General features: G+C 36.9%; 1 protein-coding gene across 2 annotated transcripts in view; it reads left to right on the top strand.

The window, feature by feature from the left end:
- Window positions 1–27,624, top strand: part of LOC123680131 — a 126,928-nt gene that overhangs the window by 65,081 nt on the left and 34,223 nt on the right. For both annotated transcript variants that reach the window (XM_045617843.1, XM_045617844.1), the window contains exons 3-7: window positions 137–267; window positions 10,299–10,440; window positions 14,035–14,102; window positions 20,536–20,787; window positions 22,501–22,737. In XM_045617843.1, the coding sequence (XP_045473799.1) occupies window positions 183–267; window positions 10,299–10,440; window positions 14,035–14,102; window positions 20,536–20,787; window positions 22,501–22,737 (784 nt within the window). In that variant the 5' untranslated portion in view covers window positions 137–182. The remainder of the gene's footprint in view (window positions 1–136; window positions 268–10,298; window positions 10,441–14,034; window positions 14,103–20,535; window positions 20,788–22,500; window positions 22,738–27,624) is intronic.

The following is a 27,624-nucleotide window of genomic DNA, read 5'->3' on the forward strand; positions in this document are numbered from 1 at the left end:
CATGAGTGATATTTTAATATAATTCAATCTCAATTCACATCATATTTTCAAGTTGTATATTGATTCTCCCAAAATTGTGATTATCTTTCAGATGAAGAGTTATTGCAAAAAAATTGATTATATATTTTTTTTTCAGGAATGCCAAACAAAATAACGTCCAACAAGACCGACCTGATTACATTATGAATCAATGGTTTCATTTTGGTCCAACGGTTGCATTGTTGCTAACCTGGTGCTTTCAAACGACTGCCACCTTTAAACAACAAGGTAAGAACTTTTTTTATAAAATTACTATGATATCAGCCAAAGGGCCGCCACGGCTACGGTTGCAGCACCATATTCTATTTCAAGAATTGTAAGTTATAATAACTCACTACAATAAATCGGAAAATATAGATCTGTGCTTCTATACCTCTCTGCTTCTATTCGATTTGCCGAAAGGAAACATTTCATTATTGTTATTGAGGGGAGAAATGTCATTATGATAATTTTGACGTTTATAGGTAACTTTTGGAGCTTGTCAATAAAGTTCTTTCTTTATTGTTGTATTTTAGTATTTATTATTATAGTCGTAGATAAAGTATAGTATTCAACATTCGGTAATGGTCATAACTCACTTGATGCATTACAGCACTCGCCTGCGGCTAATGCTGCAAACTTCATCTAAGTGAGTTATGACCTACATTACCGCTCGTTGAATAATATACTATTTTTCGACTTAGACAGATTGGGGGATTGAAATACTTTGAGTTATCGAGGATTTCGAGTTAACGAGGTTCGACTGTATTTCGTGTATCATTTATCAAATACACTGATCAACAATTGCTAGGGATCACTTATGAACTTCTCTTCATTTGTATTTTTTTCAAGTTATCTCGTGAATATCTGTTCATTATATGTTCTTTAAGGAAAAAGTAAGATGTTTTGAGTTGATTATATCAAAGTCTTCCTCACTTCATCGGCTCTTGTTCACAAAATCGATTATTATCTGTAGGCTGTTACAGGTGGAGTGAAAAGCAATGTGGTATTTGTTATTAAATCTGTTTTTTTCTCTCGTTCAAACACATAAGGTGACAATAATTGAAGAAATGAGAACAATATCAGCTTATCAGTCATGCCGAGAAGACGTTTGGCTCCTGTGCAACTGGACAACAGGAAGGTTTACGCTGGATACAGGAAGGTTTGTCCCAGCGAGAAGTGACCCGGCGGTTGAATGTTTTGCAAAGTGTCGTGAGTCGGGCTTGGAATAGGTTCATCCAAAACGACTCAGTAGCTTATGTTCATGGGGGAGGTCGGCAGCGCAGTACAACAGCTGCTCAAGATCGTCTTTTGATCCTCCATGCTAGGAGAAATCCCACTTACCCGGCGTCGCGGCTCAATAGATCACTGAGAGTTGCAACAGGAGTTCTAATTTCGAACCAAACTGTAAGACGACGACTACATGTTCGTGGTTTGAGAGCACGTAGGAGGGTACAACATCCCCGTTTGAATAGGGAACACCGGGTTCATCGACGGCAATGGGCTGAGGAGCACGTAGGAGGGTACAACATCCCCGTTTGAATAGGGAACACCGAGTTCATCGACGGCAATGGGCTGAGGAGCACACTTGAAGATTGGAGCCGATGTTTATTTACGGATGAGTCTAGATTTCGTTTGGTCAACTCCGATGGACGTATTCTTGCTTGGAGGGAAAGAGGTCGAAGGTATGCAGAACAGTTTATGGTACCCACAACAGCTTTTGGCGGAGGTTCTATATGTGTATGGGGAGGCATTTGTTGAACCAACGCACAGAGTTGGTTGTTCTGCAGAACACCACCATGACCAGCCAGAGATATCACGATATGATTATTGAACCCATAATTGTTCCGTTTGCGGCTGCTGTGGGCGAGAATTTCATTTTAATTGACGATAATGCCCGTCCACACCGTAGTCGTCTGGTTAATGAAGCGCTAGAAACTCATGCTATTGATAGGATGGACTGGCCAGCTCGCTCTCCAGACATGAATTGCATCGAACATGTCTGGTCTGAGATGTCTAGACAATTGTCAACCTTAGAACAACCGATCAATAACCTGGAGGACCTTTCTAACGCTTTACGGGATATTTGCCCCAAAATTTTATAAATCGTTTGATCGAAAGTATGCCTCGTAGGGTAGAATGCTTGAGACAAGCTCGTGGGGGGCCAACTAGGTACTAGCTTAACCGAAACTTCAGCCTTCTTGTGGTTTCATCATAAAATTTTTATGTTATTCAAACACAGAATTTTGAGTGTTCCTAATAAAGTCTTTTTTTCTCTCCAACTTTCCATTTTTTCATTCTTTTCTCAAGTGAACCATATTATCAACTGAAAATGCTCTGATATCTGACTACATTTATAATCTTGGAGCGAATATTTCAGAAATAAATTTAGAACAAGTAAGTGATCCCTATCAATTGTTGAGCAGTGTATTTCCGTCGAAAGGTAGCATCAAACAATTTTATTCACGATCCACCCCTAACCTCATTTCACCAACCAGAAAATAAAAAGATAGATCGGTTAAACTGTAAAACTTCCGAAACCCAAATCCGCCATGCAAGATGCATTCTAACCCCACTTCTTACAAAAATTCACCTCGGCGATAAGACTGGTTAAACTCTCGTAAGCCCCAATAAATCGAAATTCTTTGAGCAAGAGAGGAGATTTTGATAAAACTTTCCAGAACACGCCTCGTCTTTCAACCTTATTATTCATACGCTCTGGCAATACGAGGTGCAAGTTTGGGCGTGTTTGTTTTTGTTTCGGGCAGAACGAGACAAAGACAAATTCGCCATAAGATTACGTGCGTGAGATTATGGAATATGTAAATATTTCCCTTGGAGACTAGCGTATTGTTGTTGTTGTTGGAAACGTTGCTCGGGAATGTTGAATATAATTTTGGTTAAGCGTGGATATCGGACCCAATATTGAAACATTGAAATCCAAAGCCTAGGCCATTAGTAATACAGCATAGTGTATCATATAGTAGGGATCATCAATAGTTGTTGTACAATCTCCAGAATTAATGGGAATTCGATATCTAAGCGAGTTAGAATCTGATTCTGCCCTATTTATTGCTTATGAATATCGCTTTCTCATGTTTGATGTATGAACATAGGAGTACAACTTTGCTGTCGACGTTTTTTTTTTCCGAAATTCGAGGCTTTATTGTGAAACATTGGTTATACATTTATAATTTAAAGTATTGTTCATCGTTCACCATTACTTTCTCCCATCTTTCGGACAGCGTACGAATCCCGCCTTGAAAAAACTGGTCATCTTTTGAAGCGATCACATTTTTTTTACTTCTTCATAAGACCGGAAGTGCTGGTCAGACAGGGCGTGTGTCATTGATCGAAACAAAAAATAGTCCAAGGGAGCAATGTCTGGAGAATACGGCGGGTGGGGTAGGACTTCCCATTTCAACGTATATCCAAGTACGTCTTGACCATTTTCGCAACATGGTGTCGAGCATTGTCATGCTGTAAAATCACGTTGTATTGCGACCGTTTGTCTTTCAATGCTCGGAGCAAACGCATTAATTGCGTTCGATAACGATCACCTGTGATTGTTCCAGTCGGTTTTAACAACTCATAATACACTACGACAAGCAGGTCCCACCAAATACTGAGCATGACCTTAGAACCGTGAATATTAGGTTTGGCTGTCGATGTAGAAGCATGTCTAGGATATCTCCATGATTTTATACGCTTGCCAAAACCAGTCGATCACCAGAAACGTATCATCTTCGCTGATTGGGTCCTGTGGTTTTTGGCATAGTGGTGTGATGAGACCTTGTTTATTCGAAAACGAGGTTGGTGCAATATTTAGGGCCAGTTGCACCATTTGCCTAAACATTGATTCAAATTTAAACATTGATTAATTTCTGATTTCTCTTGAGAAATCATAGAGTAATCAACGTTTAAATTTTTAATCAATGTTTAGGCAAATGGTGCAACTGGCCCTTACGGTTATATAGGGTGTTTTTTTTCGAGGTATATAGCTTTAAGTTGGCATTTCTGTTCAAGATGACGACCGATTCAACAGCTGTCCAGTGACTTATACTCAGTTTGGTTTGGCAATTCATCATGAATAGACTTACGCCGGAACAACGCTTGCAAATAGTGCAATTTCACTTCGAAAATAATGGTTCTGTGCGGAATACGTATCGCGCACTACCTCCATTAGCGATGAAGCACACTTCTGGTTGAATGGCTACGTCAACAAACAAAACTGCCGCATTTGTAATGAAGCTGATCCTCAAGTGTATGTCGAAACACCGTTACATCCAGAAAAACTGAAAAAAAAAACTGACAAACTGGTGCGCTTTATGGGCTGGTGGAATCATTGGTCCGTCCTTTTTAGAAAACGATGATGGCCAGAACGTTACAGTCAATGGTGATCGGTATAGAGCCATGATGACTAACTTTTTCATTCCTGAATTGAACAACTATGATGTCCAGGAGCTGTGGTTCCAACAAGACGGCGCAACATGTCACACAGCTCATGCCACAATCGATTTATTGAAAGACACGTTTGGTGACCACCTAATTTCACGTTTTGGACCTGTGAATTGGCTTCTAAGATCTTGTGATTCAACACCGCTAGACTACTTTCTGTGGGGCTATGTAAAGTCATTGGTCTATGCGGATAAGCCACAAACCCTCGACCATTTGGAAGATAACATTCGCCGTGTTATTGCCGATATACGGCCACAAATGTTGGAAAAAGTCATCGAAAATTGGACGTCCAGATTGGACTATATCCGAGCCAGCCGTGGCGGTCATATGCCAGAAATCATATTTAAAATGTAATGCCACAATATTATCTTGCGGATAAATAAAATTCATGTCAATCGAATAATCCATCGTTGTTTTATTGCAATTTAAAGTTCTATAAAAAACACCCTTTAGATTGTGTTATAGAGCTATGATTCATGATTTTTCATGACGAAAACAACGTAACGAAACAATTTTGCAAGAAAAGTTTCCTGGGCGTGTAATTTCTCGAAGAGGTGACCACAATTGACCACCGAAATCCTATGATTTAACACCTTCAGACTTTTTTCTTTGAGGTCACGTGAAAGAAAAGGTTTATGTCAATGCTGCACAATCGATACAATACTTTAAAGATTAGATAGAATTCGAGAGTTATCGAGAATATACAGTCTCAAATATGCGAATTAGTCATAGAAAAATTTCATGAAAAGAATATCTTGCTGCAACCGTTGCCGTGACGGTCAATTGTCTTAGTTCAATTACAATCGTTAATGTCATTTTTCTACATTCATGCAAAAAGCAAAACTTTATTGAACTATATTTAGTAGAAAAAGAAGTTCTTTATTGCACTTGTGCAATAAAGTTTTTATTGCACTCATCTGTCATTCTACTTCAACGTGCTGTCATCATAACAAACATAAACGTCATTTTCCTACACCTAGTGCCGCACCTCAATGAATCATTTTTTGCTTTTTGCATGAACGTAGAAAAAATGTTGTATGCAACTCGTGCAAAAATTGTTTATTGCACTCGACGTGTTGTCGAACTCGGCCAAACGGCCTCGTCGGACAATTTCACGTCGAGTGCAATAAACATTCACTTTTTGCACTTGTTGCATAAATAACTATTTTTTCTATTTACAATGGAATGAACATCCATTGATTTCTCTTGAAATAAATCTGTTTTTTATCAATATCAAAATGAAACCTCTCACTGGAAAACCCTTCACCTAGAAAATGTACTATTCCATTACTTCCCTCTCACTCTATCAATTTGGAAGATAATCGAAGTCTAAGTTATGACGTAGGTTATTAAGTGCCTCGTTCCTTGAAAGGTATTTATGTCTTTTACGGCGACTTGAAAATCGACAAAAGAAGCTGTGTCCATTACTTAAACTCCCAATTCTCCAATGGTTGAATCGGTCATAACTCAAAGACCATCGGGATCAGATCAACTTCTAAAGCGCCCCATTAAGATCCATTTTGATCGCTATAAACTGCCAGACAAAATCGGTCCAGTGGCGACTCGTCGCCTCGGAAACCGGTGATGCGAATATTTTCTGAGAAGTTTTTCACAAAATAATATGTTTTCAAAAATAGTACCTATGTTTGATTATTAGAATAGAAAACGACTTGACAATTTCTTACGAGACATGAAATTGCTTCTTCCTGAATAAAGCAATTTTTTTTTGAAAATGTCATTAAAATGATAGGAATTAATTTTTTTTTTAGATTGATAAAAATGTATGAAAATAGGAAATAATTTCTTTCATATTCTGTCTGCTAGACCTCAAGTCCAAACATGTCTGGAAACAGATCATTTTTATTAATCTAAAAATGTAACAAACTACAGGGTGTTACATTCAAACCAATTGCCGCTAGACAATAAGTATTTTTGATAATATTGTTAATTTAACTAATAAAGAATGTTTAGAGTTACCCTGTATCAATTGGAATCAACATGTGATACATTTTTGGAATCAGCTCATTAAGAGTAGTAGGAAAATTGAGACAAAATGGGGGTGTTCCATTTAAAAAAAATGACGGTGACGGTGACGGTGATTACTCGAAAGTAATTCACCCTGTATATTAGATTATTATTTTAAAATACGGTAAATTAAAATAAAAAAATCGACGTGTTTCAGCATTATTTCTTAAAATGGTCTGTCCACATCAGATTCGCAGATCTATCTGACTTACAAACTACAGTAGAACCTCGATCATCCGGCCTAATAGAGGGGAAACGGTTCCCGGATGATCGAAAAACACGGACAATCGAAATTTCTCAAAATACGCACAACAACTATGAAAATAGGAAAAATGTATGAGGTATAATTATTTTTTGAGCAACAAAATCAATAGAATCATAATATCATATAAGAATATATAAATGAAAAACAAATCATTGCATTGGAACCTATATTACAATGTATATCTATTAGTTGAAAAAGTCTGTAATTTTTGTCTGTCTTTTTTTATTATTCATCTTGAGACAAATGTGAGCCCAAATTTTCCTCAAGTGGAGGACATCAATATAATCCGTACCATTTTCCTGCTCTAAATAGTGCATCTGAGCATTTGCGAATCTCAACGCGTCTTCGGCAGAAACTGTGTTTTCCTGCGTGGAAAATTCTTCAACACTTTCATCGTCTGTATCCATACATTGGTTAGGTTGGGAGAAATTTGATGCGGTTTCTGAATCGTCCAGTATCTGATAACCGGGTTCATTTAAATCCGAATTTAGCCATTCTTCAACATCATCGACTGAAACATTATCGAATTCTATCAAATTATTACTATGACGCATGCGTAATGAAGTGAATCCCGAATGCTCGTGGGAACGGATGAGTGAAAATATCGACGAGCACGGATTACAGAGTAAAACGGATAATAGGAGAACGGATAATCGAGGTTCTACTGTATGTGGATCTATCTATGGATCTCTTAGATCTACATATGGATCTCTTAGATCTACCTATGGATATCTTAGATCTACCTATGGATCTCTTAGATCTACCTATGAATCTCTTAGATCTACCTATGATCTCTTAGATCTACCTATGGATCTCTGCTTGCATACTAGATATCGTTATATGCTTTTACATCAGTGGCGGAGATAATAAAATAATTCTCGATATTTCTCACACTTTTCTCAATCTATACTGAAAAAATGTTATACAGACATTTGAAAATGATCTAACAGTCTATGTCCGCACTGAATTCGCAGATTTATATAGCTTACTAGCTGGATAGATCTCTCAGCTATGATCATCTTCTCGATCTACTAGATATCGTAAATCAGTGGCGGCGATAATAAAATTAGACTTTTCCCTCACTTGTCTCAATCTCCCCGGAATTCCTAGGAGAAAAATGGCCGCTAGCCTCACAAGACGAGCCGCCGGTGTGAGAAATGACAAATACTCAATTCCGAATCGCTAGCGCATTACGGAGTAGTAGCGTAGGAACATAAAACATCGCGGTTGCCGGAATTAGAAGTTCTATTATCCAAGATCTATCCTAGCGTGTAATTTCGTTAAGTTGAGGATTGGAGATGCGGTTGATTGAAGTGCCAATAGATCTCCCTTTGATGTTCGCAGCCATCGATCGCGGGCCCGCCGGCGATAAAGCTGATTAAACTCTTGTAAACCCCCATAAATCGGGGATCTTCGCGCTGGAGATTTTGGGCGAAACTTCGGGTTCGGGCCCGGGGCGGTCCCTAGAGGGGGGTTGTAGGAGTAGAAGATGTGGGAGGGTGAACATATTTGGAATTCATTTTTTTTTGTAGTTAGGGTAAAAGTGCTGAGTATCCTTTTATGCATTAGTATAAGGGAGAGTTATGGCTTTTTCACCACTACTGATGTAGTAAGTTGTCTGTCACGACATTGTTTTGACTGAAGTAGCTATACACACTTATACAGGGTATCCCAACGTAAATTTGATTCCCCCAGAACGAAGATTAAAAAAAACAGGTCAACTTCTGTTTTGAGGGGACAAATTTCAAACATGAGTTTAGTCCGGAAAAACCACCCCCATGAAGATGGCATCAACCCCTAACATTTTTTGAACAGGGAAGAGATGCCAAGTTTTGGATACTTTGAAAGTTATGTAGGTACAGTGCATCCCATTTTGGGTGAGACAGCCAGGTTTCTCGCTTGTTATTTAAGATAGAGCCTTGCGGTTTTCACGTTCCTGTCCTACTTTTTCTTGAAACTCAAGTTGGTCTAATCAGATTTTGCATAACTGTTTCTGTTCAAGAGATACAGGGTGATTTTGGAAATTGATATTTTTCGGACCACTCCTTTATCTCCGAAGTTATTAGAAATAATGCTGAGGTAGAAACTACGTCTGAATCAGAATTCTGCGTAGAATCCAGTGGCGTACTCAATATTTTTGTCGGGGTATGGTTTTGAAGATTCAACACAAAACTATATTTTTTTCAATGGAACACCATGTATATCAGCACTTCGTTGAATTCGTTATTTTTTTTCCCTTCAAAATGATGTATGATACTATGTAGGTAGGATGTTCAGAAATGTTAGAATGTCAGAAATTTTTTAATTTCCGGTTTTTTACCTTGGATGAGAAGTTTCATATTTCACAAGAATTTCTCCACTTTCAATGCTGAAAATGATTTTAACCTCAATTCACTGAGAACCTTTCTGTTCATAGCAAATAAAATCGCAGACCTTGCACCTCCAACGCTCTTTTGAAACGATAAAGGCATGATTCAAAGATTTTTCGTAGAAGCGGTTCCTTATTCTACCGATCTTTCCACCTTTCAGTCTGGTTCGATTTGTTGAGGCAGCCAATGAGCAGCACAATGTCAAAAGGAAATTACGTTGTGAGTTTATCGAAACTTTTGATCTAACTACGTCTTGTGCTTCCCTTTTCGAGGTTCGATTCGGGTTTCAACACGAGAACGAGAATTAACCACTAGATATTACACCCCATGGAAGCAAATTCAATATTCTTGGCTACGATCTTACACAAGGTAAACGATAAGTGAATTATATGGTGACTGTAACAATAATGTATAATATCCCTCAAATGATCTCGAAGTTTGTTATAAAATAATTGAAATTATCTCCGTTTGGTGATATTATAACCTCTTAAGAGATCTATAATAAAATAAAGTAGGAGAAACTCTGTATCTGGTCTGTTCAGGGTGGGCAAATTTCGATGTTTTAGCACTACATCTTTTGAACCCATTCTTGTTCTCTTTTTCTGAGAAACTAACAAGAGTAGTATTCATTTTTGGGCACCTCTTTTTGTTTTCGGATTATAAGAGAAAAATGGAAAAATGGCAAAATCGAAATTTATATCTCCGCTAATACTGATGATAGAGCTCTGAAATTAAAAAAATTATACAGGCAATTTTTTATGTAGAATCCAGTGGCTTGCTCTTATTTTCAGTGGAAAAACTAGATTTCTGTGCCATTTTTTGAGGGCTTAATGTTCACTTCAGAATCATGAAAAACTCGAGAAACCTATAGAAAAAATGAGAAAAGTACTAAAGTAAAGCCAGCAGTTTATCAGCCCTAGGTCCTTCATTGGCTAATTGCTTCCTTGGAGACCACATATGCATATGCTTTCATGTAGTTTCCAAGTTCGAGTTAGTGGTATCCTCATTTTGATGAAACATCTGTCGATGACATACAAACGATTGCAGACAGATTTGCCAACTTAACGAAAAACAATCGACAATCTCTTTCCAGTTCGTTTCTGATGAAACATGTCTATCAAATTCATAATTCAACAGAGTTTGATCACAAAATTTTGTTGCAGGTGGATGTTACTTCCCTGAGAAATGGGAAGGAACATGGTTTCAGTCTGGCATTAGACAACCCGTCATCATAGAAAGTTCCAGGATTAGTAGCAAAGGACGCTGTCTAGGTTCCGAAGGAGACAAATTCTTGGTTGTTGATGAGTAAGTTAATCTAAAATATTATCATCAGTTAGTTAAACATTAATTTAATCATGGTTAGGATAAACCTCTAGATAATGGTGAAAAAACATCAAATTTGAGACATTGAGTGACTACCTTTTCTGGGAACCTCACAACTAGTTCAGGAGCTTATCGAACCTACTCTTCAAATGAATTTATGAAATTCATTCAAATATTAATGAACGAACTCGCGAAAGCGTATCATTTGACCTGAATGTTTTTCTGTAATTTTTTTAAGAAGTTCTAAAAATTAAATTGACCCGCTTTGTAAAGTTGGTGTAAACGTAATACATTGTTATTGGGTGAAATTGCTTCATATGACCTCATATGTCATTTTCAGTAAGCAAATTTTGTCCCTAACATGAACTATCAAATTTGACAAGAAGCGCGCGGAAATGAAATCATATCAGTGATGCGATATTTCACTCAATTCGCGAGTTTCTCCACAAATAACGCTCTTCTTATGTCCCATAGTGAATCAACGTTTCATATTAACTCAAAATATATTGAAATAAACACCTGAATATATCAGAAGTTCAGAAAACAAACTTAAAGCGCGCCAAACGACGTGAAACAACGAATGACAAGAGGAAAGCAAAAGTTGCCAAACCTTGGATTTCAGCAGGTGGATACAGAAAATACTAAATATTCTGCTTATTAGAAATTCGACAATTAGGAAATTTATCGGATTTCAATTATTCAAATTTGTATATTTGATCAGGAATCACTCAAATAAATATATTTCATGCAATATAATATACATTCATAACGATATAGTAAAATTGTGGATTTGAAAATATATCACAATCCGACAACGTGATGTAACCATGTTAGGGACATGTAAAAATTGCGTATACTCCCTCTATCTATGTTTATTACTCTATGCATATCACACAAAATGACAAAATAGGGATGATGCGTCATATAATAAAAACAAATTAAATTAGGTTTTCCACATTAAAGGCCGTTTTTTAAATACTAAAATAGCATTTTCATTATCTTATTTCTCGAATTCAATGTAATAAAATTGATTTAAATTGTGTTAATTCTTATCGACTAGCACGTGACTGCGAACATATCAGCAGATATCAGTTCAGGTTGACAGATCGTTAACACGTGGTGACCATAGATAAACTAGTTCGTTTGTTTATGCTGGTGACTTTTATGCAGTGACGTCACCATAATACCATGACAGAATGCAGCGTTTCAGCGGGAATTTTCAAAACTTTTTTCATTTGCGTATATTTTTTTGATACTTTATATTTTTCCATGATTTATTAGGGGCTCATCTACAAATTAAAAGCAATTTCAAAATATAGGCAACATCCCTATTTGAATGGTTGTTAGAACTGTCAAAAATTTTCAGTTAAACAATACCAAAACACCTAGATCGAAAATACCAGAATCACCCCATCTCATGAAAATATCGAATTCTATTACATCCCCCTCTATGACAAACTCATCTACATGTGGCCTGCAAGCTTATATACATAGAAGAAGAATATTTCAATTTATACCGCAGTGCCCCCGGAGAATCCTAAATAGGGGATGATAATACATTGCCAACAAAAATACGTGTCTTTCAGGGAAAAAGTGATATCCTCACCCCCAGCTGGATCCAGGCCAATTGTTGCCAAATTCGCGGCTACTAGCTCGTCAGGATACGCAGTCAATAAGCCGCTCAAGTGAATTCTGTTTCGTGATGTGAATGTTTCCACCCCTAAGACGAGGGGGAAGATATAGAACGGGGTTTAGACAAGGGCGATTGACTGGAAATATGACGTCGATCTCGAATACCATCGGAATGGGGGTGCTTCTTAGTTTTTCGTAGAGGAATTTGTAGTATTTGTTTGGTAAATATCGGTGTTTGAGATTATTCTTAGGGCCCCTAACCTAATGTATCACTTCATTTAATAAGTCCTTTGTCATGTGCCATTAACATTCCTCTCATCGCAAAAAATTGGTAACATAGATAGAGGGAGCATATGCCATTTTCAGTAAGCAAATTCTGTCCCCAACATGAACTTTCAAATTTGACAGGAAGCGCGCGGAAATGAAAACATATCAGTGATACGATATTTCACTCACTTTGCGAGTTTCTCCAAAAAGAACGCACTTCTTATGTCCCATAGTGAATCAACGTTTCACATTAACCCAAAATGTATCGAAATAAATACCTAAATAAATCAGAAATTCTGAAAACAAACTTCAAGCGCGCCAAACGACGTGAAACCACCGATGATACTAGGAGAGCAAAAGTTGCCAAACCATGGATTTTAGCAGGTAGATACAAGAAATAATAAATATTCTGCTTATTATAAATTCTACAAATAGAAAAAATATCGGATTCCAAATATTAAAATTTGCATATTTAATCGGGAATCACTCAAATAAATATATCTCATTCAATATAATATACATTCATAACGATATAGTAAAATTGTGGATTTGAAAATATATCACAATCCGACAACGTAATCTAACCATGTTGGGGACATGTAAAATTTACCTTCCTCTATCTATTTTTATGACTCTATGGTGGAGACAAACGGTCATCTAACAATTATAGACCGATATTATCATCGATTTTCGAAAATAATGAAGACCATCTTAAAGAAGCAATAGATCGATTTCTTGGAACGGAATAACTTGTTATCGGAAAATCAATACTGATATAGAAACAGGAAATCTAGTATATAGAAATTGATAGCGATCAATGAACGAGTGGCAAAGGCGTAAGATGATGGGAAAAGGCTCGAACTTACACTCTCCGATTTTTACATAGGCGTACAACTCTGCTTTCGCCGTTTTTTTCCGAAATTCTAGATTTAATTGTAAAAAACTGGTTATACATTCATGATTCAAAGTATTGTTCATCGCTGGTCACTACTTCCTCCCATCTTTCGGGCAGCGTAAAATCCCAGGTTAAAAAAAACTGTTCATCTTTTGAAGCGATCCACGAATCGATCCAATTTTTTACTTCTTCATAAGACCGGAAATGCTGATCAGCCAGGCCGTGTGCCATTGATCGAAATGAGTGATAATCCGAGGGAGCAACTTCCAGAAAATACTGCGGATACAACGTTTCCAAGTATGTCTTGACCACTTTCGCAACATGGGGTCGAGCATTGTCATGCTGTAAAATCCCTTCATCATGTTTCTTGTTATATTGCGGCAGTTTGTCTTTCAATGCTCGGTTCAAACGCATTAATTGCATTTGATAACGATCGCCTGTGATTGTTTCAATCGGTTTTAACAACTCATAATACACTACGCCGAGCTGATCTCACCAAATACAGACAGCGCGATATTTTTTGGGGGTAAAGGACTTCTTCGAATCCTTAAACATTTTTGTAGCGCGGCGCCGCTGGTGGATTCTAACATATGAAACGTATTCTTTGTTCACAAAAGTTTATAAAATGAGTTCATAAACGAAAAATTCATATTGGAATCCATCAGCGGCTCACTAAATTACATCTTGGCATAAAATGACGAAACACCTTATATGACTAATACAATTTAATTTGTCCTTTCACGCCAATATTATGAAATTAATAGAGTCATGTTCTGTTTCAGCAAAAGGGCTTGTTATCGTTGTGTGGTGATTCACGAGAAGCACGCTAACGTCCTACAGTACAAAGAAAGTGAGTATTATATGAATAATATATATATCGTTCGATGCTATATTTATCACAGAAATAGATTGGAAGGGCGTAACATAATATTTTTTGGCGAAAAGGTCATACTTAATACAAACCTATGTTTTGGTCGTTTTATATTTCAGGTTGTTGGAGGTGGGTCCATTATTAACGGAAATAAACCTTTGAAATCGTTATTAGAATTATAGGTTGCTTTGTAGATGATAATAACTGTCTAGAATATGTACCCCTCAAAGTCTCTTAAAGAATTACTAGTATTCGTCTTTAAAATATTAATTTTTTCATCAGATCGTCGAATAAACGGAAATATATTGACAAAGAAACTACAACACCCAGAAGGAGCTGTTCAAATTTTAATTCTTTTGTTGTATAACATAGTATAGCAAGGAGTAAATGATTGAAATTTCGAGAAAAAAACGAAGGGTTTACAATTTACAATGAAGACATAAGGTGACCTATTTGCATGTGCAATAGCACCTCATACCATTACGCCTACTGTCCGGTGTACATGACACTCAACATCAAACTGAGGTCTTTCTCCCCGACCTCGTCTAGCCCTTCTTCGGCCATCATGTGCACCCAAGGAGATTCGAGATTCATCAGAAAAGACGACCTGATGCCATTCCACATTCCAATGTTGACGTTCTCTGCACCACTGTAATCGTTGCCGGCGATGCTCAACCGTCAGAGGTAATACAAGATGGGGTCGATAATGCTGCAGTCCAAAAGACCTTATCCGGCGGTAAACCGTTCAGACAGTTTCATGATGGCCTTGTTCTCCTAATCACACATCAGTCGAAGTTCGAGTTGTCGCACATCGGTCTTTGATGGCCATAAGTCGATCTTGAACTTCATTTGTGCCCTTTCGACGTCTGGTGCCTACTCTTCTTCGATTTTGGGTATTTTAAAACCACGTTTGTCAACATCTCATAAAAGTAGTTGGATTTCTAGATTTCTCTACTATCTTCTTCAGGTGCAACCTCCTCTCAAAATGGCTACCTTCATCTTTGATACTGCAGCCCTACTATAGATGATCTATTACCATTGCATCGTAGACATCTCAGGCTGATTTGAATACAATATTGTTAAACGGATCAACCATAATAGTATAGTCATTATAGTACTTTTTTGCAAGAGTTTATACAAAACGTTCCACATTGTCTTCACCGTTCCTTCTTTATATTCGGTCCCGTCTTTCTTCATCATATTGACCGGCCAATCTTTTAGTATCAACGTCAATTCTTCTAAGCTCCAATGTTCATTCAATTCATATTCTCATTCACAGCAAAAATCCATACATATTCCCAAAAAATATTTGTGACTCTATGTTGTATTACTGGGAATTCTCTTTGATTAGCGCATTTATACTTTGAACAGACGCATTTCCAAAACGTGATGTTTTGAAGTTGTCAAACTCAACTTCAACGAAAATTCACATTGGGAAAGTATCGCTTACAACAGAGCTGTAGCTCTCTTTTTTTTTCTGATGCTGCATAAGATTTTCCCATTTATCCTGTGGAAATAATAAATTTCAAAGGAAAATATAAGGTTCCTCATATTCAATTGAATTAATTGCCTGAATGGATATTGGTCTCGGCCTTCCAGTGCTAGACGTCTACAGCAACTAGCAAAATGTTGTATTTTCGCTGATAAATCTTAAAATTCGTCCAGACATCATTTCCAGTGCAGTATTTCACAGAGGAAGACTTCAGTCAGCTAATGGCCAGTTTTTGTACTCTTATGATGGACCGTTACAACTATTTATAACCGACCTTTGTCTTCAGATCGGTATAGGTCCCTTAGAATTATAAATGTTTTCCCAAAGAAGCAATAGCTCCAGATCAAATTGAAAATTATTGCCCTTGTGCATCTTTAGTAGTCATAAATCGACTGTAATGGCACAGTAAAGGATTTATGGCACCATTGCTTCTGCAGAAGAATGTCGCGTCATTACTGAAGATTTGAAAATATTGTTGGTGTTGTTATGCTCTCGCGGTGTGATTATTGACAATATAAATTCATTTGAGGACCTCGTGAAACAAGATGCCAAACCTCTTTCATTATTTTATGCGCATTATTTTGGAAATTATGATGCGTTTTATTATCGTTCTATTTGAGGGTAATGGGTGGAGAGGTTATGTTATTTTTGCATTCGTTCGTCTGACTGTCTGTCTGTCTGCTGATGAAACATGATATTTTATGAGATTAGAACAAGTTTCATAATTTCTTTGTTTTTACTGTCAATGAAATTGGATATTGACAAATTTAGGATTACATTGTGTAAACGTGCAGTTCATTTAAAGTTTATCTTCAGACATTGAAGGCTCCACAAATGATACAAAAGTATTGTATGTGAAAGGTTTAATATTCGGTAAATACGAAAAAACTTTTTTGACGATTATGCAAATGACTAGAATTTCAGGTATCATACTAACTGACAAAGAAAGTGTAACACCTAAAAAGCGTGTTTTTTAGAGCTATAGAACTTTAAATTGCAATAAAACAACGGTGGATTATTCGATTCACATGAATTTTATTTATCCGCAAGATAATCTTGTGGCATTACATTTTAAATATGATTTCTGGCATATGGCCACGGCTGGCTCGGATATAGTCCAATCTGGACGTCCAATTTTCGATGACTTTTTCCAACATTTGTGGCCGTATATCGGCAATAACACGGCGAATGTTGTCTTCCAAATGGTCAAGGGTTTGTGGCTTATCCGCATAGACCAATGACTTTACATAGCCACAGAAAGTAAAATGTGTTAAATCACAAGATCTTGGAGGCCAATTCACAGGTCCAAAACGTGAAATTAGGCGGTCACCAAACGTGTCTTTCAATAAATCGATTGTGGCACGAGCTGTGTGACATTTTGCGCCGTATTGTTGGAACCACAGCTCCTGGACATCATGGTTGTTCAATTCAGGAATGGAAAAGTTAGTAATCATGGCTCTATACCGATCACCATTGACTGTCACGTTCTGGCCATCATCGTTTTTGAAGAAGTACGGACCAATGATTCCACCAGCCCATAAAGCGGACCAAACAGTCAGTTTTTCTGGATGTAACGGTGTTTCGACATACACTTGAGGATTAGCTTCACTCCAAATGCGGCAGTTTTGTTTGTTGACGTAGCCATTCAATTGATTTAAAGTTACCTAGCCTTTTAAAAAAATCTGAAATTGAAAGGATAGCTTGGAAACAACCATGAAATTTATAAATTGGACAAGTTTTCATCAAGTGATCAACAGTTTCTTCTACACCACACTCACATAGTGGGCTTTCCATAGAATGCCATTTGAAGAACATACTATTGCGACTACCATGACCAGTCTTAAGTCGATTTAAAATATACCAAATTTTCCTAGGAAGATTGAAACCTAGAACTTTCTCTGAAGGATCAACGATTAGACTTTTGTTGAAGACATTGAAAGATAGTAGATAGTGTTTGCTTTGTATTCGATTATTTCGAAAACGGTACATTTAAAAAAAAAAAAAAAAATTAGTGGCCTAGATTTTAAATAGAAAAAGAATCATTGCATCCCAGTATCCAAGCTACTGGATGATTTTGACAGCATATTACCTCATTCAAAACACTACATTATCTCGAAAACGAGGGATGGTAGGATATAAGTTGATATGAACTCTTTTCATAAAAAAATTGCGTTATTCGACGCCAAAGCTATTGAACCAAAATCCGGACCATCCTGTATACAAATATGGCGGAAAAATTATAGGTTAGATGAAACGAAAATGTTTGATATGGAAGTAATAAACCTTTGTGTAAAAATTGCAGCGCTTTTCCACGGCTCACAATGAACTCCTTTCAGGGCAGGGACGGGGATCCTAAAAAAAATAAAAAAAAATCGCGTATATTATAGAGGGGAGAGTGGAACACTTGAAGAGACTTGAAGCTTGCGTTGAATAGCGGCCAGTGGAGCTTTTGCCATTCAACGAATATTAAAGAAGATGAAATACAAAGGACATGGCGGAGCTTCATCATCTGCAGATCTCGACGGGACAAAAAAGAGCGTTTTCAAAGAAAGTTAACAAGGAAGTCCTTTGAGGAAATATCGTCATATCAATACCTCGGGAACAAACGAACGGTATTTACGGGGTGTGAACATTTTATTCGGAGAGTAAAAGTCTTCACAGGTTGGGATGAACTTGCATCAGTTTTGTATGACCTGAATTAGCCGATATTACGTGTTATTTTAATTTCCACTTTTTCATTATTTCAATGAAAATTGTTTCGCTACACAGAAGTTCTTATAGAATTCGTACATTCTAAATTATAAGTTATTGAAAATGTAAGAAACCTGAAGAAGCTTCTGTTTTATGGTTGTTATTTACATAATAAAGAAATGACGACCAAGTCAATCAAATACTAAAAAATATGAATTATTCGTTTTCACGCAATCTTGTTTATGCTATGAATCGAGGAATATTGATTCTGTTGCATTGTGATTTGGTAGTTGTAAAAGGATTACACGAAGGTTTATGCAGAATTTTTTGAGGATCGTTTTACTAACGGGTGTTTTTTTTCGAGGTATATAACTTTAAGTTGGCATTACTGTTCAAGATGGCCACCGATTTAACAGCTGATTTATTCTCAGTTTGGTTTGGCAATTCATCATGAATAGACTCACGCCTGAACAACGCTTGCAAATAGTGCAATTTTATTTCGAAAATAATGGTTCTGTGCGGAATACGTATATCGCGCACTACGTCCATTTTATTTTGTTTAGCGATGAAGCGCACTTCTGGTTGAATGGCTACGTCAACAAACAAAACTGCCGTATTTGGAGTGAAGCTAATCCTCAAGTGTATGTCGAAACACCGTTACATCCAGAAAAACTGACTTTTTGGTGCGCTTTATGGGCTGGTGGAATCATTGGTCCGTACTTCTTCAAAAACAATGATGGCCAGAACGTTACAGTCAATGGTGATCGGTATAGAGCCATGATTACTAACTTTTTCATTCCTGAATTGAACAACCATGATGTCCAGGAGCTGTGGTTCCAACAAGACGGCGTATCACGTCACACAGCTCGTGCCACAATCGATTTATTGAAAGACACGTTTGGTGACCGCCTAATTTTACGATTTGGACCTGTGAATTGGCCTTCAAGATCTTGTGATTTAACACCGCTAGACTACTTTCTGTGAGGCTATGTAAAGTCATTGGTCTATGCGGATAAGCCACAAACCCTTGACCATTTGGAAGACAACATTCGCCGTGGTATTGCCGATATACGACCACAAATGTTGGAAAAAGTTATCGAAAATTGGACGTCCAGATTGGACTACATCCGAGCCAGCCGTGGCGGTCATATGCCAGAAATCATATTTAAAATGTAATGTCACAAGATTATCTTTCGGATAAATTAAATTCATGTCAATCGAATAATCCATCGTTGTTTTATTGCAATTTAAAGTTCAATAGCTCTAAAAAGAACACCCTTTAAAATATCAAATCTCTTAAAAAAATTCGATATCTCGGAGATTATTCGTTTTATTCTACTAGTATTTTGTGTTAACATAAGGGAGATCCAAATGACTAACACCCAGTAGCACAAACATTAATTAAAATTAAATGCCGTCATTAAAATTTTTATCCTCCAGGAGTAAGATCGTATTGGCTACCTGCACCGTTTAATGGTGGATTAACATTTTAATGCAGCGTCAAATTTCAATGAACGTTCCTGCAACTGGGTGTAAGGGTGATTAATTGTGTGATTTCAAGAGAAAAAGTCCTATAAAGATGGGTCTAGAAATACATCGTTTTCGAGGTACGGGGTGATAAAATTTGAATTTCTCAAACAATTTTTCTCATAGCATTTGTCAAGATATTCAACCGAAATTCGGCTCAAATATAAAACTATTGAGTCAGTATCATGAGACAGTTCAATTGACAGTGATGAACTACAGATAATTATATTTTCTGTAGCAATATGCCCTTTCAGAATTTTTTCATGATACATCACTGACAATATTGTTAATATTTGTGATATCATTCTTTAATGAAAAAACTTTATAGAATCCTGCAATTCTTCTCATATTTGCTACCGTTTTCGGAAAATATGGTTGAAAAGTCTGAGGAAATTGAGAATTTGAAGAAAATTCTGAAAGCAGTACCATATTTGGAGGATTTCATGGTTCCAATAGTATAAAAAACAATGCTGTAAAGAGTTCATTACAGCACTGTTTTTAGTACTGAAATGAACTCATTACGATAGTGAAATAGAGAAAAGCATATTCGAATCAGATGTCAATTTGACATTTAACGCAATTCATAAATGAAATTTAGATTGTATTTAAACATAGAATTACCTACCAAGAGTAACCATAAAGTTTCATATTCAGTAGATTATTCCCTAAAATTTGTCCCTTAATCAATCAACTTTTTTTCAGCTTATTGTTACGGGAGAGATTCTCTTCCATCCCTGTGTAGTTACATAACCGGAGACGCCCTCCTGTTCTCGATGTTTCGGGAGAATGCAACTCCTGTACCCTGCCCCTTTAAAGCCCCTTTCACGTTCACCTACAACAGAGGACACGGCGAGTGTAGATCACCAGTGTCCAACATCGATTCCTGCACTGAAGACACCAAGCTGCTGCTCAGTTACCAATCGTGTCCTGATGTTCCTGGAACTGAAAGTGCAGGTATTGTAATTTTTGTGATCTAAAACATGAATAAGGTTTTTATAGTTATTTTCATCATGAGAAAAGAGCACAAAATGAAGATAATATTACATAAATACGTCCAGCTGTTTATGACTGGTTGGAACGTTTAATTCATAGTAAGATCTACCAGCACCTTCGCCATTTTGCACACTTAAATGTTTATGATACACTCTTTTAAATTTACTCTGAAAAAGTCTTGGCACTAGGATGAGATTTATCCTATACTTATAACGAAGTATTGTGTACTTCTCTTGTGAAAAAATCTTGAGAATTAGTCCAGTATTTTCTGATATTAGTGGAAACATACAAACAGTAGGATATTTTTCACAAACATAGTCGTACAACTTTGCTTCTGCCGTTTTTTTTTCCGAAATTCGAGGCTTTATTGTAAAAAATTGGTAAAACATTTATGATTCAAAGTGTTGTCCATCCTTTGCCACTACTTTCTCTCATCTTTCTGGCAGCGTACGTATCCCGCGTTGAATGAACTGGTCATCTTTCGAAGCGATCCACGAATCGATCCAAATTTTTACTTCTTCATAAGACCGGAAGTGCTGGTCAGTCAGGCCGTGTGCCATTGATCGAAACAAGTCATAGTCCGAGGAAGCAACGTCTGAAGAATAAGGCGGGTGGGGTAGGACCCATTTCAACGTTTCCAAGTATGTCTTGACTACTTCCGCAACATGAAGTCGAGCATTATTATGCTGTAAAATCACTTTATCATGTCTCCGGTGTGTTGCGGCCTTTGATTGTTTCTGTCGGTTTCAATCACTCATAATACACTACGCCGAACAAGTCCTACCAAATACTAAGCATGACCTTGGAACCGTGAATGTTCGGTTTGGTCGTTTACGGGGAAGCATGACCAGTATATCCCCATGATTTTCTGCGCTTGGAATGGAATGATTGTAATGAACCCATTTTTCGTCTTCAGTCAAATTGCGATGCAGAAATCATTCAGCTTCAGCTCGTACGGCGCACAATTTCCTTGTTTCTGAATCATTCCCATGATTTTCAGGCATTTCGATATGACCAATTCGTGTTGCGCTCGACACGAGTCTTAATCTAGTATGCTAGTCGTCGACGTCATAATCACCGTTCTTGAAGTGTTGAAACCACTCTCAGCACGTTCTTTCACTAATAGCGACCTCACCATAGGTATATGAGAGCATTCGATGAGCCTCAGCCTCATATTTCGTCATATTGAAGCAGAAAATTAAAATCTCCCGCAAGTTACGAGAATTTGGCTCGTAAACTGACAAGTTAAATCGAGAATAACTTTATGATACAGACACAAATCGACTAATATTTCGATGGTGTTATGTTCACAAATACCTAAGCTTAATGTATGAAATTTACATCCTACTTATTTCGACTTCCAATTACCGCTTCAGACATCTATTGCAAAACGGCGGAAGCAAAGTTGTACACCTAATATATGTATCAAATAAAAACCATGGAACTCTTACACGAAAACATAAATGTTGAAATTTCTTCAACAAGTTCCGATACCAAGTACCAAAGTCTATAGAAAAAACACCATTTGGTGCCTATCTGTACAGTAACACTCCCAATCATACTAAAAAGACAATAAAGTTATCTTCGTTGGCCAAAGGAACTCATGTAACGTTGATTTTTCTGAAAACTAAAGTTTGTTCCAAGCTTCCCTAAAATCATCCTCTAATCTTCCAGTGGAAGAGCTCCAATGCCTAGCAGCTTGGAAGGAAGGAAGCTCTAGGTACCTAGTGGGTAAAGTTGACCACATCCATGCCCTCTCCAATGAGGACAGGTACAGGTGCTTCGTCTACGAGAAGGTCTCACCCGACGCGATGGAGGACGTCGATTACAGGGTGGCCCAGAGTGGAGACGCCACCTGCAACGGTCTTTTTAGTGCCACCGAAGGCAGTCGCACGATGATCCTTCGCAAGGGTGAGTAATTTAGAAAAGTATTATACCAATTGAAAAGTCCCCTGTCTGATGCACAGATGGCGGTGCTAGTATTAAATCCATGTGATTTGTAGCAAGTACCAATCTTCAAACGATACGTGTCAAAATTTGACAGCAGTCCGACGATTAGTTTGTGAGATATTGCGTTGTGAGTGTAGATACTTTTGTTATTTGAAAAAATATTAAAAAAAAATTCGTGTGCTGATAAAATATTTCTTTTTAATATATATTGATTGGTATGTTAAGTTTAAACGTGGTGAAATGAGCACCGAAGTCGGCGAACGCAGTGGATGCCCAAAAGGGCCTATCACCGACGAAAAAATCAAAAAAGTTCACAAAATAATTTTGAATGACTGTAAAGTGAAGTTAATCGATTATATATCTAATTATATAGCGTTGTTGGTTCGTTTAAAGAATGAAATCGTTAAAAAAAACGGCCCCATTTGAAGAAAAAAAGGTGCTGTTTCATCAAGACAATGCGTCGTTTCACAAATCAATGAAAACAATGGAAGAATTGCATGAATTAGGCTTCGAATTGCATCTGCATCCACCGTATTCGCCAGATGGAAAGAAATTGAGCGCCACTGAAGAAGTAATCGCCGAAACTGAGGCCTATTTTGGAGCGAAAGATAAATCGTACAACAAAAATGGTATCGAAAAGTTGGAAGATCGCTATAATCGCTGATCGCCCTCGAAGACTATATTGAATAATTAAATCGAATTTTGCCAAAAAAATGTGTTTTACTTGGTAGACCAGGGACTTTTCAATTGGCCTGTTGTATTCATTTCATTGATGAAACTACGTCACTGATGACGTAGACGTAGATACAGATTAACTGGAAGGTTAATCGTTTCGCAATTTAGTTAGTATCCCGTAGTTTTTTATATTGACGACTTGGTTGTCGGAGTGTGCGTTAAAAGATCATCAGAAAAACCAGTGGACAAGAGTGGGGGTTATTTCTGCTTTCAAGTTGAGTAGAAAAGGCGAAGGGCCACTTAATTAAGGTGGTTATTCCGGAGTGTCAATAGTGTACCTTCCACTTCTTACGGTCGAACTAATGAATTATGCATTGTTATGCTAAGAGCAGTAAGTCACCTGTCGTCTTCTTAAGGGAGAATGGCCTTTGAGTGGGGTAATTTATTAGCCAACTTTGGGGGAAAAGGGGTCCTGGAAGGTTTGTTTTTGGGGTTGAGTTTGTTGGTTTTTAACGGTTGAGGGTAGCTCTGGGAGTTTGCTATTTTTAGGCCGATTGGGAGCGCCGCTTAGGAGAGTAATGAAGTATTTTTCATGGAAATTTCTTCTGTTTAACATTTTTTTCAACGTCTCATTTTTGGTAAGAGTCAAGTGGACTATTGATTAAAAAAAACTGTTTTTTAATATAGGATAGTGTTTATCAATAATGATATTTCCATTTTGATTATTTATTCGAAGTCTGCACATAGGGATTCACGGCTTGGCTTGATTTTCAAATACTTGAATCGTATCAAGCTATTTTAATTTTTGTGTAGTGTTACATCCATAAAAATTCATGAAATGTGAAGGAACCTTGCAAAAAACACTTATATTTATTAATTTTATTGTATGAAAGAACCGAAAATATCAACTTTTTTGGAATAGAAACATGAATTAAACACTATAAATCGTGACAAAATAAAAAACAATAAAAAAATGAAGTTTCTTGATACATATTGAGAAACCTCCAGGCTTTGCTCGATTTCTTAAAGACACATGAGGCATTTTATAGATTTGTCGCCTAACCTATTGCGGGTTTTTGTTACTGTAAGAGCAGCTCTAGAAAATTGTTTTTCAACAGGAGCTGAAGATGCTGGCGTTGATAAAAAGTCCGTGGCCATTTTGGCCAAGTTTGGAAATATATTTCTGAAACTACCAAAATCTACCAATAGATTTCATAGAAATGTGAGAAAACTACTAATCAAGTCAAGCTCAAATATGTAATTTTTCACAAGCTTGATTTTCAAGTCGACTACTTAGGTGGTTAAAATGTCAAGGTACTTGGCTTGATGAATCTCTATCTGCACAAGTTTAAAGTAGAAAATTGGATTGAGACCGCTCACAGACCTATTGCAATAACCTTTCAATCTTTAGCACACCTATCATAACCTAACAAATTCTTAGAGTCACAGATCTTCAAAGAAGTACAAAATAGAATTCAGCTAGTTTAGAGAACCCGAGAGACATAAACTCCTGAAAAGTTTTCCAATAAGAGGTTTCATTCTGGGCAACTGTAATCTTTTGACAATTAAAAACTACATCATTACTAAAAATGGAACGATACATGCTTCAACAATGCTCTGAAATTGTTGAAATTCTCTACAAAAAATGTTGAAACATTTGCAGTCACAGTTTGCAAATGTCAATCGCCTTCTCGGCCTGCAATAGTGAAATTGGTGAAAATATTCGAGGTGTTGGGACAAGTTAGTGATGTGAAGAATCGAAACCATTAGCGTCGCTCAAGAACAAGTGAGAATCTTCTGGACCCCGACGAAATGATTACTCATCGATCTGATTTAATCAATGATTTTTCATGACTGACATTGGAATACATTGGTCTGAATGACATTTATTTTCATCCTGAGGGTATTATATTATTTCTAATATTAAAATGACACTTCTTATTCGAAAACCATTTGCATTGCAAAAAAGTATAATGACGCTAACCTTTGTGACCGATGTATCATAAAAACAACAACATGGCAACAACTCAGGTATATATTTCTTTTACTAGGTAATTACTTCTGTTGTAGAAGTAACATTGTATATAAAACGTGTGTTATTGTTTTTTTTATTTATCGAATCCATTCCATTCGTGTGAATAATAATTCTTTCGTGTAAATTATTCGTTTAAAAAATCGAGAACAGAGTAGCTTAGAGTCCTATCGATTTTTTTTCAAGCTGAGGGGGCGCACATCGCATCATTTATAATTCATTTTACCTACAGGATAATTGAATTACGTGGTCTCCAAGCTATCGGAACGCTAAACGATGACATTTACTGATCTCTGACATCTGAACTTAGACTCTTTGAAAGCATCAAAAAACATTTATGTTAAACCAGTTTGTTTTTATTTTATTGTTTAGTTATGAGAAATTGTGAACACTATCTACTATCCTGTGTATGTTTGATTCCTAAAGCAAACATGCATTCGTTATTCATTGTCTGGTTATTAACTTTCGGTAAAAAACACCAGACCTAGATGATATTCCTTCAAGAATTCTTGAAACTTCTTCTCTTGTAGATATACAGTTCTCTATATATTAGGTGTACAACTTTGCTTCCGCTTCCGTTTTACAATAGATGACTGTAGCGGTAAGAAGTAGTCGAAATGAATATACAGGGTGTTTCCTAAACATGCGGCAAAAATTCAGGGGGTTGTTTCTTGGACTATTCTAAGAATATTTTGTCCTTTGATGATTTTTGAAAAACCTATTTGTTTCGAAGATATAGGGGAAACAAAATTTCAGATAATAACATTTTATTATAAAAAATTACATGAAAATTCAACTCAACCTACAAAAACTGTTGAAAATGACCACCTCTAGCCAGCATACAAGCATCCAATCTTCTCCTCATTGACTGCCGAACCCTTTCAAAAACACCAGGATCATTTCTTATTAAGAATACATCACAAAACGAATTCAAATGAAAACCGTGTTTAATCTGTATTCCTTTACCATCTGCACTTATCAATTTTTAGTCAAAAAACTGGCCGTTTTTAGTAATTGGAATGTTGTTAAACAAATTTAAAAATAAATTGTACCTACTAAGTAAACACAGTGCGGTACGCATTTTTATTTAAACTATTATTAATTTTAAAAATATGAAAAATGTTGTTCGCCCTGTATCTTCGAAACAAAGAGGTTTTTCAAAAATCATCCAAGGACAAAACATGCTTAAAATAGTCCAAGGAACAACTCCCTGAATTTTTGCCGCATGTTCAGGAAACACCCTGTATAATAGATATTCTCGATTAAACATGTCAGCTTACGAGCTCAATTCTCGCCATTTGCGGGAGGTTTTAATTTTCTGCTTTAATATGAAGAAATCTGCGGCTGAGGCTAATCGAATGCTCTCAAATATATACGGTGAACCGCTATTAGTGGAAGAATGTGCCGATAGTGGTTTCAACGCTTCAAGAAGGGTGATTTTGACGTCGAAGACCAGCATGGCGGTGGAAGTGAGATGGTTTTTGAAGATGCAGATTTGGAGGCATTACTTGATCAAGATTATTATCAAATGCAACAAGAATTGGCAGAATAATTGGGAGTGACGCGACAAGAATAGGCAGGATCATTGGAAGTGACACAACAAGTCATTTAAAGACGCCTGAAAGTCATGAGAATGACTCAAAAACTCAGAAGGAAATTGGGTGCCGTACGAGTTGAAGCCGAGAGATGTTGAACGGCGTTTTTGCTTGCAAGGAAAAGATGGACGGGATTTTTGCACAGTATTGGGACTGAAGACGAAAAATTAGTTCATTTCGATAATCCCAAGCGCAGAAAATCATGGGGATATCCCGCCATACTTTCACATCGACGCCAAACCGAATATCCACGGTTCCAAGGTCATGTATTTGGTCGGCGTATTAGGACGCGTACCTCTTGCCCGAAAGAAAGTACTGGCAAGCGATGAACAATACTTCGAATCATAAATGTTTGATCAGTTCTTTTACAATAAAGCCTCAAATTTCGGAGAAAAACGACAAAAGCAAAATTGTATTCCTATATATATCCTTCAGCAATAATACACGGATTCAATTCTTCACATCACTAACGCGTCCTATCAGTTCAAATTTTCCACCAGTTTCACCATTGCTGGCCGAGAAATTGCTCCACAACTACCCAAAAGT

Source organism: Harmonia axyridis, chromosome 5 (assembly GCF_914767665.1).
Source record: "Harmonia axyridis chromosome 5, icHarAxyr1.1, whole genome shotgun sequence".
NCBI lineage: Eukaryota > Metazoa > Arthropoda > Insecta > Coleoptera > Coccinellidae > Harmonia > Harmonia axyridis.